The sequence below is a fragment of the Phascolarctos cinereus genome, unplaced genomic scaffold (assembly GCF_003287225.1).
Source record: "Phascolarctos cinereus isolate Bilbo 61053 unplaced genomic scaffold, phaCin_HiC Scaffold_5;HRSCAF=322, whole genome shotgun sequence".
In the NCBI taxonomy this organism is placed as follows: Eukaryota; Metazoa; Chordata; class Mammalia; order Diprotodontia; family Phascolarctidae; genus Phascolarctos; species Phascolarctos cinereus.
In genome coordinates this window covers 235,954,394-235,967,625 of record NW_027555958.1, presented here as the reverse complement: position 1 = coordinate 235,967,625, position 13,232 = coordinate 235,954,394, and the positions used below count along the sequence as shown (strand labels likewise).

At 36.3% G+C, this 13,232-nt stretch overlaps 1 protein-coding gene across 2 annotated transcripts in view; it reads right to left on the bottom strand.

Annotated features, from left to right (window-relative positions):
- The window catches only part of KIF6 (kinesin family member 6), a 477,193-nt gene that overhangs the window by 345,597 nt on the left and 118,364 nt on the right, over positions 1-13,232 (bottom strand). For both annotated transcript variants that reach the window (XM_020999471.2, XM_020999469.2), the window contains exon 6: positions 3,713-3,842. In XM_020999471.2, coding sequence (XP_020855130.1) covers positions 3,713-3,842 — 130 coding nt within the window. The remainder of the gene's footprint in view (positions 1-3,712; positions 3,843-13,232) is intronic.

Here is a 13,232-nt window from a genome sequence, read left to right as displayed (position 1 = left end):
TTAAGAATCCAGAAACTTGACCTCACTTAACAAATATAACATGAAGTATCAATTCTGAGTATTATATTCACACAAATAGCAAGCTACAAAGCCTAAGACTTGAGGGATATTAGATCAGCATTGAAGAAATTAGGTCCCATGGTAAGAAAACAATTAGAAAAACTAGAATATATTAACCACCGCCTTGGTACTGGTCTTCAGGCTCCTGAGTTTTATACCATCACTAGAAAAATATTAGTCACTGACGGAAAATGTCTTTGGATATTTTGGGTGAGGATTGAATTTCAGTACTTACGTTTCTAAATGTGTACATCCAAGTAAATTTGGGTTCTTGCATCCCTTTATATCATAAAAAGCTGAAATCAAGTAACTTACAAGTAGAAAACAGACATTATCAATCAGAGTATTTGAAACTCTACCACTATTATGGTCTGTGTTCAAGCCGTGGTACTCTTATCTCCAAAAGATAAAACATATGAATCATTTAGAGGACAGTGGAAAATTGCATGATGGGGATAAGTTGGTTCTACCACATTACAAATGAGGACTTCTGAAGAAGAAATGGAACAAAAGAAGTTGTCTACAAAATGTGTGAATGAAAATGAAGATGGGTTCAAGGATATCACTGCTGGTCAGCTTAGGTCATGTGCTGCCCTGGTATCCTCACAGCATTAACAAAAAGTGAAGAAAGTTCCCAGCACATCATGAGAACAGAGTATGGCAAATTGATGAGCAGTCAGAGACAAGAACTATGGACATTATGGATGGGACGTGATCTACCTTGTTGGCAGAGGGAATAAATACCCACATCAATGAGATGTATCCCAGATCCATCTAAATGTGATTATATAATAAAATAGAGGAACTCTTCAAAAAGAATTCAAGATTTAGAAACTTAATCCTTGAGGAGGTGGCCTAAGTCTCTCCAAATCTGACTGAGCTAGGATGTCATTCTAGAACAGGAAATTGGGGACTAGAGATCTGCTTTCATAGAAGTAGAGTGCCAGTGACATTGGTTTGGGGCTTTTCTTACATGCTACCAATCATCAGGAGAAGGAAGGAAGGAAAACAGGGAGGAAGACAGGGAAGAAGGAAGAAAGGAATGAAAGGAAGGAAGGAAGGAAGGAAGGAAGGAAGGAAGGAAGGAAGGAAGGAAGGAAGGAAGGAAGGAAGGAAGGAAGGAAGGAAGGAAAGAAGGAAGGAGGAAGGAAGGAAGGAAGGAAGGAAGGAAGGAAGGAAGGAAGGAAGGAAAGGAGGGAGAGAGGAAGGAAGAGAAGGAGAAGAGAAGAAGAAAAGGGAGGGAGGATGAAAACTAAAGGAGGGAGGTAGGGAGGCAACAAGCATATATTATGTACTTACAATGTGCCAAGCACTGTGCTAAGCATTTTACAAATATTTGACCCACACAACTTGAGGAGGTAGGTATTATTATTATCCCCATTTTACAGATGAGGAAATCAAGACAAAAAGAAGTGACTTTTTGAGTTTACGCAGCTAGTAAGTGTCTCAAAGCAGGATCTGAAGTCAGGTCTTCCTGACTCCAAGCCCAGTGTGCTAGCCACTGATTACTCATGTAAATGAAGCTATATCAAAATGCTGAAACCCTGCTTATTAAGTAGATCAGAACAGAGGGCTTCCTAACCATTTATGAGACAGAAGCTACCAAAAGAGCCACCAAATATTTCTGAATATGAATGAATGAATGAATGAATGAGTAAAGTATTTAATAAGCATTTCCTATGTGCAAAATACTGAGGATACAACTAGAAAAGAGAGATAGCTTCTGCTCTCAAGGAACTTCCATTCTAATGAGGACATTAATGAGAACCACACATACGGAAGGTTTTAGCTGTGAGTCAGATGGAAGAGTTCCATGATCATTTGGCTACAGCTGCAAAGCAGATGGTGATACCTCTTCTTTAGTGACATTTCCACTGATACAAACCTATCAGCTTACAATACAGAATCATTTGACAGTGCCAAGGACTTTGGTCATAAAGACTTTCTTTCCTGGGTCTTTGGTAGCTGTGGCTGTAGTACCTGTAGGAGCAGTGGCCAGGCTGAATCTCCACAGGGTTCCCAGCATGATGGATGAGAGCACTGTGCCAGAAGAATTGCCATTCCCAAGACTCAGGTTCAGGGTGCTGGGCTATCTGCATCAGGGTCTGATGGTGGCCAAGGTGGCGGCAGTGGTATGACTTGCCTGGCCCATGCTGCCTCTTGTCTCTTTTTCAATGTCCTCTGCTGCTTCAGTAAGGCTGGCATGCCTTAGGATGGCAACTTGCCTAGGATGGCAGTTGGTTGGCAGTTGGGGATGCCTGGCCCCTTTTCTACAGGAATTACTTCCCTGGATGACGGTTGTGAGGGCTGGTGTAGAGTGTGGCCACTCCCAGTGTGAATATGCAGTCACTTCAGCTCCCTGAAGTTATCTACCATACTGGCACTGAGTCTAGGCTGTATAATTACATGCCAAAATGATGAGTCCTAAAGTACATTGCTCCTTGAAATCATACAATTCTTTCCTTTGTTGTGTGTTTTGTGTGCCTTACTTAAGATCCTGAGCTTTGATCATTAGTTCAAAACAAGTTTGACTTGCCTTTGCCTCTTTAAAATTAGGTTCCTTCTGCAGAGCCCCATGGTCGACATGTGCATTAACATAATCACTAGCAGGTTTTATGGTTTGTGATGAGGATAGGCTCAGGGTCTTTTGTAGGAGTTAAAGCAAGAGGAGGGACCACTTTTATAGTTCTAAAGTTTTATGACTCTGACTTCATCACTCTACATGGTGACAGGTGGAAAGAGAATGAAGGGAATTGACTGTGACATGGGGACAGCACCACCCTTTTGGGTTTTTCAGGGCATTTGTGAACTTCTCTCTTCTTCTGTTCCATATTCTAAGTTCTAATAAAAGCTGCATTCTGTGTCCCACAAGCTGCTTCTTGTTAAGCTACATAGGGAAGGACCAGACTTAAATGGCAGGAAACCCCTTTAAGCCATGTGCTCTAATTAATGTCTTGATTAGGTTCAACTGATAATAATAACATCACTGACAATCAAACTGGTAAGACAAAGCAGCAAGAATGGGCAAGTGGAAAAACAAGACCCATACATTTTGAAAATCAAAAAAATGAAAGTTTCCTACAATGAAAATTAAGAAATAAACTCATGGTTCCCTAAGCATTTGTAACATAAGATAAACAAGTTCAGAATACATAAATATGCTTCTTCGAAAATTCGAGTTGAGAGTCAATTAGAACAGTAATATAACAATAATTTCCAACTTTTGGTAAAATATTACCCAATATGATTTTTGGATTGATGCTGATAAAATTCTACTTTCAACTTTGATGGTAGTGGTGGTGACTTTGATAGCACAGAAAACAACCTTCCCCACCCTCACCCTCTCCTCATTCTACAGAACCAGATTCCAAAGTAAAATTCTGGGATACTTTAACATAGTGTTTGAGCAAATAAATTCTCAGTGTTCTACCAATACAGAAGCAATATGGTCATGTGGAAAGAGGACAGCACTCAAAGCCCAGGCTCTTAGATTCATAATTTGGCTTTGATATTTAGTGGATAGAAACCTTAGGAAAGGCATAACTTCTCTGACCTTAATATTCTCATTTGAAAAATGAGGATGTTAAACAAGGCTATTTCTAACTACTCTACCCTGCCCCACTACTGCTTCAAAATACAATAATATCCTTACCTCTGCAATCATTCTGTTGGTATCTCCTAAGAAGAGCAGATTCAAAGCTTCTTCCTCAGTGGTTGCCTGCTGAAGAGATAGATTTTTCAGGTGAATGTTCTGATCAGGGTCCTCCAATATTGTCACCTTCCTAAGGAACAAATAAGGACTCAGTGAGACATATAACTGCAGTTCACTAAAAGAAAAACCTGATGCCAAACTGCAGCTATCAAACATTCTGCAGCATTAAGGTGGTATATACTCAATCAAGGTTTAGCAATAAAAAGATGATGATTTTACCAAACTGCATATACTTAAGGGTTTCCCTTAGCTACATAATCAAATAAATTTGTGAATGAAAAAATATCTATTACCAAGCAAAAGATCTCCTGCATTTACAATTTATTGTATATATCATAGTTACCTTAAAATGCATGTATTGGTAGAGTTATACAATTAAGAGACTACTAATGGGCAATATTATCAAAATTTGAGCTCCAAGTCAAAACTTTAATAGCTTTTTTAAGAAGAGGCTCCTAGCTTCCAAGGGTATTACCTCCAGGACAAAAGATAAAGTCTTCTCTGGCATTGAAAACTCTATTTGTCAATCTTCTTACACTTTATTCCCCTCCTCACACTCTACAGTCTAGTTACACTAGTCATTCACTGTTCTTCCAAACCAACACTTCACCTCCCATGTCTGCACCCTTGCACCAACTGTCCCTCATGCCTTGAATGCTCTCTCTTCTTATAGATGTCAAACTACCAAAAATTATTTTATAGAATTAGAAAAAATAATAACAAGATTCATTTGGAATAACAAAAAGTCCAGAATATCAAGGGAACTAATGAAAATAAATGTAGTGGAAGGTGGCCTAGCAATTCCAGATCTTAAATTGTTTTATAAAGCAGTAATCATCAAAACTGCTTGGTACTGGCTAAGAAATAGAGTGGTAGATCAGTGGAATAGGTTAAATATGCAAGACACAGTAGTCAGTGACTACAGTAATCTATTATTTGATAAACCCAAAGACACCAGCTTCTGGGATAAGAACTCACTCTTTGACAAAAAATGCTGGGAAAACTGGAAAAGAGTATGGCAGAAACTAGGCATAGATCAAAATCTCACACCATATACCAAAATAAAGTCAAAATGGGTTCATGATTTAGATATAAAGGCTGATACTGTAAGCAAACTAGAAGAGCAAGGAATAGTTTACCTATCAGATCTATGGAGAACAGAAGAATTCATGACCAAACAGGAGATTTGAGAACATTATGAAAAGCAAAATGGATAACTTTGATTATATTAAATTGAAAATTTTTGTACAAACAAAGCCAATGCAACTAAGATTAGAAGGAAGGTAGAAAACTGGGAAAGAATTTTTACAACCAGTGTCTCTGATAAGGGCCTCATTTCTAAAATATATAAAGAATTAGGTCAAATTTATAAGAATACAAGTCATTCCCCAATTGAGAAATGGTCAAAGGATATGAACAGACAGTTCTCAGATGAAGAAATTAAAGCCATCTATAGTCATATGAAAAAATGCTCTAAATCGTTATTGATTACAGAAATGCAAATCAAAACAACTCTGAGGTACCACTCACACCTATCAGATGAGCCAACACGACAAAACAGGAAAATGATAAATGTTGGAGAAGATGTGGGAAAATTGGAACACTAATGCATTGTTGGTGGAGTTGCAAAACAATCCAACCATTTTAGAGAACAATTTGGAACTACGCCCAATGGGCTATAAAAATGTATATACCCTTTGACCAGCAATAGCACTTCTAGGGCTATATCCCAAAGAGATCACACAAATGGGAAAAGGACCTACATGTATGAAAATATTTATAGCAGCTCTTTTTGTGGTGGCAAAGAATTGGAAATTGAGAGTATGCCTATCAGCTGGGGAATGGTTGAACAAGTTGTGGTATATGAATGTAACGGAATACTATTGTGCTATAAGAAATGACTCAGAAAAACCTGGAAAGACTTGTATGGTCTGATGCTAAGTGAAGTGAGCAGAACCAGGAGAACGTTGTACACAGTAACAGCCATGTTGTGTGATGACTAATATTGATAGACTTAACCCTTCTCAGCAATACAAGGATCCAAGACATCCCCAAAGGCCTCGTGATGGAAAATGCTATCCACAAAGAAGAAAGAATTGTGGAGTTTGGATGCTCTTCTTTTTTTTCTTCTGTTGTGTTTTGTTTCCTCTTTCTGGTAGTTCTTCCTATTGGTGCTAATTCTTACCTACAACATCACTAATGTGAAAATATGTTTAATAGGAATATACACATACAGCCTATATCAGATTGCATGCCATCTTGGGGAAGGAGGTGAGGAGGGAAAGGGAGGAAAATTTTAAACTCAAAAGCATATGGAAGTGATTATTGATTATTCAAAATAAATTAATTTAAAAAATTTAAAAAAAAGAATCACAAGGATTAAGAAAATTAAAAAAATTATCTTTCCCCCCAAATTCTCCCATCCTCCCATCTTCCTAACTTCCCTTTTACTATCAAGGGCACCAGGTTTACAACCTAAGTATCATCTTTGATCTTCAGTCTCTCATCCCCTCCATGTCCAACATTTGGCCAAGTCCTGTTCATTCTACTTTCATAATATCTCTCATATATGCTCCAGGCCTTCATCACTGCAAACTTGGCCTATTGCAATAACCTTCTGGTTGGTCTCCCTGCCTCAAGTCCTCCACCTAGCTGTCAAACTGATCTTAAAATGTTAATCTCACCATCACACCTCTGATCCCAATTCAGTAAACTCCAGTCACTCCCTATCACCTCCAACATGAAATACAAAATCCTTTGGCATTAGAAGTCATTCACAACTTGGTCCTCTCCTGTCTTTCCAGTCTTCTTATATCTTACCAACTCCTATATACTCTTTGATCCAGTAACACTGGTAATCTTGCTATTCCTCATGCAAGACATTCTATCTCCTAAATCTACATGTTTTCATTGGGTGTCCCTATGCCTGGAATTCTCTCCCTCTTCATCTCTGCCTCTTGCCCTTTCAGGCTTCCCTAAAATCCAAACTAAATTTCTATCTTCTACAAGAAGCCTTTTCTAATACCCTTTAATGACAACACTGTCTCTCTTGTTGATTATCTCCCATTTAGCCTGTAGATAGCTTAATTGTACATATTGTTTGCATGTTGTCTACCCTATTAGACTATGAGCTGCTTGGGAAAATGAACTGGTTGTTTATTTGGTTTTTTTCCCCTTTATATCCACAGTGCTTAGCACAGTGCCTGGCATATAGTAAGTGCTTAATGAAAGCTTATTTACTAACTTCTTCATTGGAAAAAACCCTTAAAATATTTATTTGGTATTATAGTTAATTGTCCACACAAATTTTCCCATATACCAGATTGCTAGATACTTGAGAGAAAGAACTTTATCTTATTTATACTTGTAACTCATTGCCTAGTATGGTGTCCTGTAACACCTACATGCACTTAGCAAATAATTGTTGAGTGTTGTATACCAACCATCTTTCACAAATAATATTAGTACCTACTTGCCTTTCTTTTATCTTTCATACTTTGTCCAGTTCTATATAGCGTTACATCTATAAGACATTTCAAATTATAAATCCTAACACCAACTGAAAAGAATGAAGATGAAGATATTCAGCTTTGTTGTAAGTTTCATCTCCAGGTCTCATTTCCTCTACAATAACAATTCCTATATATTACCAAACTCTCAAGTAAGAATATCTATCTATCTATCTATCTATCTATCTATCTATCTATCTATCTATCTATCTATCTATCTATCTATCTATCTACACACATACATACATATATATATATACATGTATGTATATTATACATATATACACATGTGATCTTCGGCACAATATTCAGGAGGTTGCAAAAGGTCTTTCAGGTAAAAAAGTGACATGAATGTTAAGTTTGAATTTTGTAAGAAGAATCAAGGATAAAGTAGAAGAGAGACATGTGGGAATCATGGAATCATAGAGATCGATGAGGAAATCTTAACTGAAGAGAAAGATAGCCAGGCCCTAGACTAGATCTGAGACGACAGGGATGAAGATGGAAGGTGCAGATTTAGATGTCATGAAGGAAAAGCACCAACATATGGTAACATATTTACTAAGTGGAACAACAAATGACAAGTTAGATAGATTATATACAGGAAGATAGAAAGATAGATAGATAGATGCATGGATGGATAGATAGATCTAGATATCTATTTAGCTATAGATATCTATCTAGCTATAAATATCTAGGTATCTATAAGTAGGTAACTAGATATCTATATTTCTATACGCATGTACATACTATAGCTATAAATAATGTATATACATTATATACGTGTGTATTATCAGTAGTTGTTCCACCTAGCAAATATGTAGCCAAAGGCCGGTACTTTTCCTTCACGACACCTAAATCTGTTCCTTCCGTCTTTATCCCTGTAGTCATGGACTTAGTCTAGGGCCTGGCTTCCTTTCTCTTCAGTTAAGATTTCTTCATGGGACTCTCTTCTACCTTATCCTTAATTCTGCTTCCAAAGTTCAAACTTACCCTCGTGTCACTTTTCTTCTAATTTTTTTTTGATACTTCCTGCATATTGTGTCTAAGATCTTCACTCTCTGCTTCAAATATTTAAAGGTTCCAAGTTAGGAAGGCACCACTAATAGTTTTCACCTCCCTCTATAAAAACTGCTTGATTTTCTTAAGAATTATCTAGAAAAGGCAATCTTTTCTAACAATTCACTAGTACTTTCAAAGACTACCTGCTTAAAACACTTAGAATGATACAGAATCAATGAAAGGCTACTATCAGGCATTGCTTTTAAAACAACACAATTGACAAATTAGCATGTGCCAATCATCTACTTATGAGAAAAGTATAGAATTTGGTAATAACTTCAAAAAAATTTAACCATATTCTTGGAAAGAATGTTACCTGGATTTTCATGTGTAATTTGTGGGCAGTTTTCAAAATTAATCACTATAAGAAAACATAGATATAACCAGCACATCTGTAGCCAATATGTCACTAATAATACAGTACTTTGCCAAGTTCTTTTCTTTTTTCCATCTTCTTCAAACAATACCATTTAAAATGGAAAAATGATTTCTCTAAATAAAAGGCAATTGGAATTTATTCATGTATTTTCAATAAGGCTCCCAATTAGAATAACTAAAAATTGAGTCTGAAAAAGTTCCCAAAATCATGGTGTTCTGAATGATGATGTAGTTGAAAAATTTATTGTCACAGGGACCTTTTTTTTTCCTTCTTCAAGATCTCCCTCCACCCTCGCAGGAGGCACATTCTCTTGAAGTATTGGCAGTTAAAGGTTTGGCTCTATTACTGACCCCTGGGAATCTCAGGGGTTAGACTTCTTTCTAAATCCCAACACGATGAAAAAGTTAGTGACTTAAGGTAAAAGAAGTGAAGTAATTTTGGAAAGAAAATCAAGGTTGTACATTTAAAGGAAAGAAAGAGAAAAGCAACTTCTTAGTCTTTTAAAATTCAACACAGTAATAAATGTTCAATTTCAGATTAAAGGTAAATCTAAACAATTTTCAGGTATTTATTACTAACATGTTAAAGAAATCGAAAGTGGTGGCAGTGACATAACAATAAATGTCTCCCTCATCTTTCTTCCCTTAAATTCAATCCATTAATCAATTAATGAACTAATCAAAAAGCATTTAGTAAGTACCTCCTCACCACATGCCATGCACTGGGTATACAAAGATAAAAAACAAATGAAACACTCCCAAAATGGAGTAAGAATGAATGTAGAAGATGGGAAACAGGTTGGTCATTCTGTGATTCTCCTATTCTGAGATAGCTATAAATGGGTCACTGATTGGGAGTTTATTTACAAGAATCATCTGAAGCTTATGCTATGAGAAAAGTGCTTAATAAAAGTTATCTAGTTGAAGGTGGTGAGATGAGGGGAAGGGCTAGCTAAGCTGCTAAATTCTTCTAAATCATACAGAGTATTTTGTCCCCCTCCAGTTCGAGTATTTTTCTTCAGAGTGACTATTTTTCAACTACGTACTAGCATTGTACGGGCATGCCCCATGTAAAATTATTTCTAATAATTTCATTTTGCAGTAGCATTATTGTAATATCAAGGATCCTTTGCTATATAATCCAATTAGGCTATTACCTGTTTATCATAATTCCTATAGGAGTCACCAAACTCACTTAGCATCATGTTTTCTTGGAGACAATTAAAGACAATATATCTGTATTCTATTCACTTTCACTTGGCTTTTCTACTTCAACAAAATAGAGACTGAATTTATTGGTAGCAAGTGACCAAAGGCCAAGTTCAATCAGAATCTGGTTATGTTTCAATACGTGGCACTTAGGGGTACAAGGGTCTGCTATCTAGTCCATCTTCATTCCTCCATGTTTCTTCCTATATTTCTCTGACCTTTCCTTCCTCTCTTGCACTATTCTGCTCCATGGACTTTTTATAGCCTCTAAGTGATGAAGGGGACCTTATAAATCATCTCATCTAACACTCTTATTTTATACCTAAGAAAACTGAGCCTCACAAGGTGACATGACTTTGTCTAGGAAGCAGCAGAGCAGGATTCCCAAATCAGGTCTCCCGAATCCAGAACCAGTGCTTTTTTCCATTATATGAAGTGAATAAAGTGACCAGTAGTAGAGTTCTTTAGCTACACTGCTGTTAGAATTATTTTTCATAGTTGAAGGAAATAAGGAAAATAAGTCCAAGTTTGTACATCAGGGTGTCCACTCTGTTACAATCTCCTTCCCCAACCCACAATCAATAGCTATTTCCTGTATCCTTAGCATTCCATATGTTCTGCCTGCTAAGGAAGAAACAGTGCACTTAAATAGGGCGTTTATTAGAATTCCTTGAACAAATATCTCATTCCCAAGATGGAAACCCCCCAAACTATTTATTTGGGCCTTTTCGAAAAGGCATGCAGTAGCTTTCCCTACAGAATGTCTCTAAAATGTTTAAATTTCAAGTAAAGAGACAGAGACACTGATAGTCTTAACTTGGATACCCAAGTGGAAAAGTTCTGCTAAGTATTCTTGGTCGGCATAATGACAGAGAAGAGGCGAGCTTTGTGTTTTCTCTGTAAACAGAGACTTTTTTCCATTTGGCTAAGTAGTTGGAATTTGTAGGCTCCTTTTTAACTGACTGGAAGATGTATGAATGGGCAACAGCCAAGTTGCTCTCTGTTAAATGAAGGTCCTCTGTGTATAAGCAGATCAACAATAGAAGAATCCCTTAGAAGCCGAATCATCCTTACTTTGAGGAAACTTGCCACTGGTCAGAGGAATGACTATGGTACTTCATATTACCCTTGCTGTTCACATTACAGATCACAACTATTTGCTGGCTTGATATGGGGTCATGGTGGTTAATTCCTATAAGAACAGAAGGAAGGAAGACAACCAAGTAGAGAGCTGTTCTTTTCTAGCTTCCTAAGCTAAATATTGTAAAAACTAGGTTTTTTTTTGTTTTTTTGTTTTGTTTTTTTTACTATTTACTTTCAATAAAGACAAAAGTTACCAAAACATAAAATAAAAAAGCACTCAGTTTAGGCCAGTGTTTCTCAAATTCTGTTTCATGAAGGCTTGATGTTGGAATTGATAAGTAGCTGTATCTTTAAATATTTCTTAACCAAATCTTCTAATTATTACTATAATTCTTTTTTATTGTTATATTAGGTATCAGTAACCTTAGCTCTGCTGGGTTCAGATATTAGAAAGAACTTAGTAAGACCCGGAAGCTACTCCATCATTTCAGAGTTAATAGCATTATACATTACACAGCCTATCAGTGACTAAAGACAAAGTGATATTGGGATATTTAATAAATTCAGTTGTTTAACTTAATTTATGCAGCAATGCTCAAGGACATAAGAAGAGACCCAAGAAAGGTGTTCAAATAATCTTTCGTGACTTTAGGAAGCTCTTTCAATCTAATGGGCTACAAAAAAAAAAATTACCTATCAAAAAACCTCAAAATGGACAGCTGGGAGCCATTATATGCTAATTATGGATACACTCTAGACATGTATCCTCAAGGATTTTGGATGGATTTGTAAAGTCAGGACCACACTGTGGACCAACAATACATAACTACCAGATAAATACTTTTCTTACTGATTTTTCATAATGACCACTTAGTGATATCTTTGGGAATTCACACATCTGTGTAAATTTATCTTCACGTAGGATCATTGAAATTTAGAACTGGAAGGAACTTTAGAAATCATCTGCTCAACCTCTTTATTTTACAGAAGAAGAAAATGAGATCTCTAAAGAATTTCAGTGACTTCCCCACAGTCAAACAGTTAGTAAGTAGCTGGGCCAGGATCTTAATTGAGGTCATTTGACTTCAACTCCAGCACTCTTTCTTGTTTGTCAGTTTTCTTTTTCAAAACTATACTTAAGATACATTTTCAAGTTACCACAATTATTTCAATGAGGTCAACTTCCTGTATTGTACAAGCAAATCTCTCTAGCCCATTCTCTTCCCATGAAATCTTTTGTCAGAAAAGGCACATGACTTTCAAACAGATGCTATTAGTCATCATATCAAATCACATAGACTGGTCTAGATGGCCATTAAAGTCCCTTCAAACTGTCAAAGTCTGTGATTCTGTAATGTTTTCTCCATTTGTCTATATAACATCTCTATATCTGTGCCTTGCCAGCCCCTATAATTCAACATGAATAACTGAGTTTTATCACCTTTTTTTCCTTGAATTATTTTTTCTTAATTTTTCTATTACAATAAATGACACCACCATGGTACTAGTACCCCCAGTTTTGCCCAAAAAAATCTATTGTGTACCATATTATATAGCATGTCATTCAAGTTCCTTTTTTATTCACTGTAGTTGCATTATATTAATCTTATCTCCTTAGCTATAACTGGAAGGCATAACCTATATTATTTCTAGGTATTCCACAGTGCCTAAGAATGAAATACAAAAAACTTTTATTAAAGGGACAGATATGATGTTTATGTCATGATTCCTATCTTCAAAGAACTTACAATTCAGTAGAGACCACACCATATATGCTTAATGAATTGACTTCTTGGTCAATTGGTTGTGGACCTCTATTGACAAGGAACAAAATGCTATAAACTTGGTTAGCTTCAAAACAAAGTACTGTTTCAAAATGGGCCATAGAGGTTAAGATCTTCATAGGTGACATAGTTGGAAGATATTACATTTTGTTGAACTAGCACCTACATAGAGATGCACTAATATGAAAAAATGAAAAGAAAATCAAAAAGAGAAATTCACCATGCTTCCTGGGCTACAAAGATTGCACAGTGTCAAAAGCAATATGAAATCATACATCAGACTAAAAATGTGCCAAACAATTATAATAACAAAATCTATGTGGAAGGAGCTAAGAATTTTATATATATGCACTATCTACCACCTCAAATGTCATACCTGCCTTCTTCAATATCACCCCTGAGCCATCCTTAAAAGATTACCAACAATGGGATGCT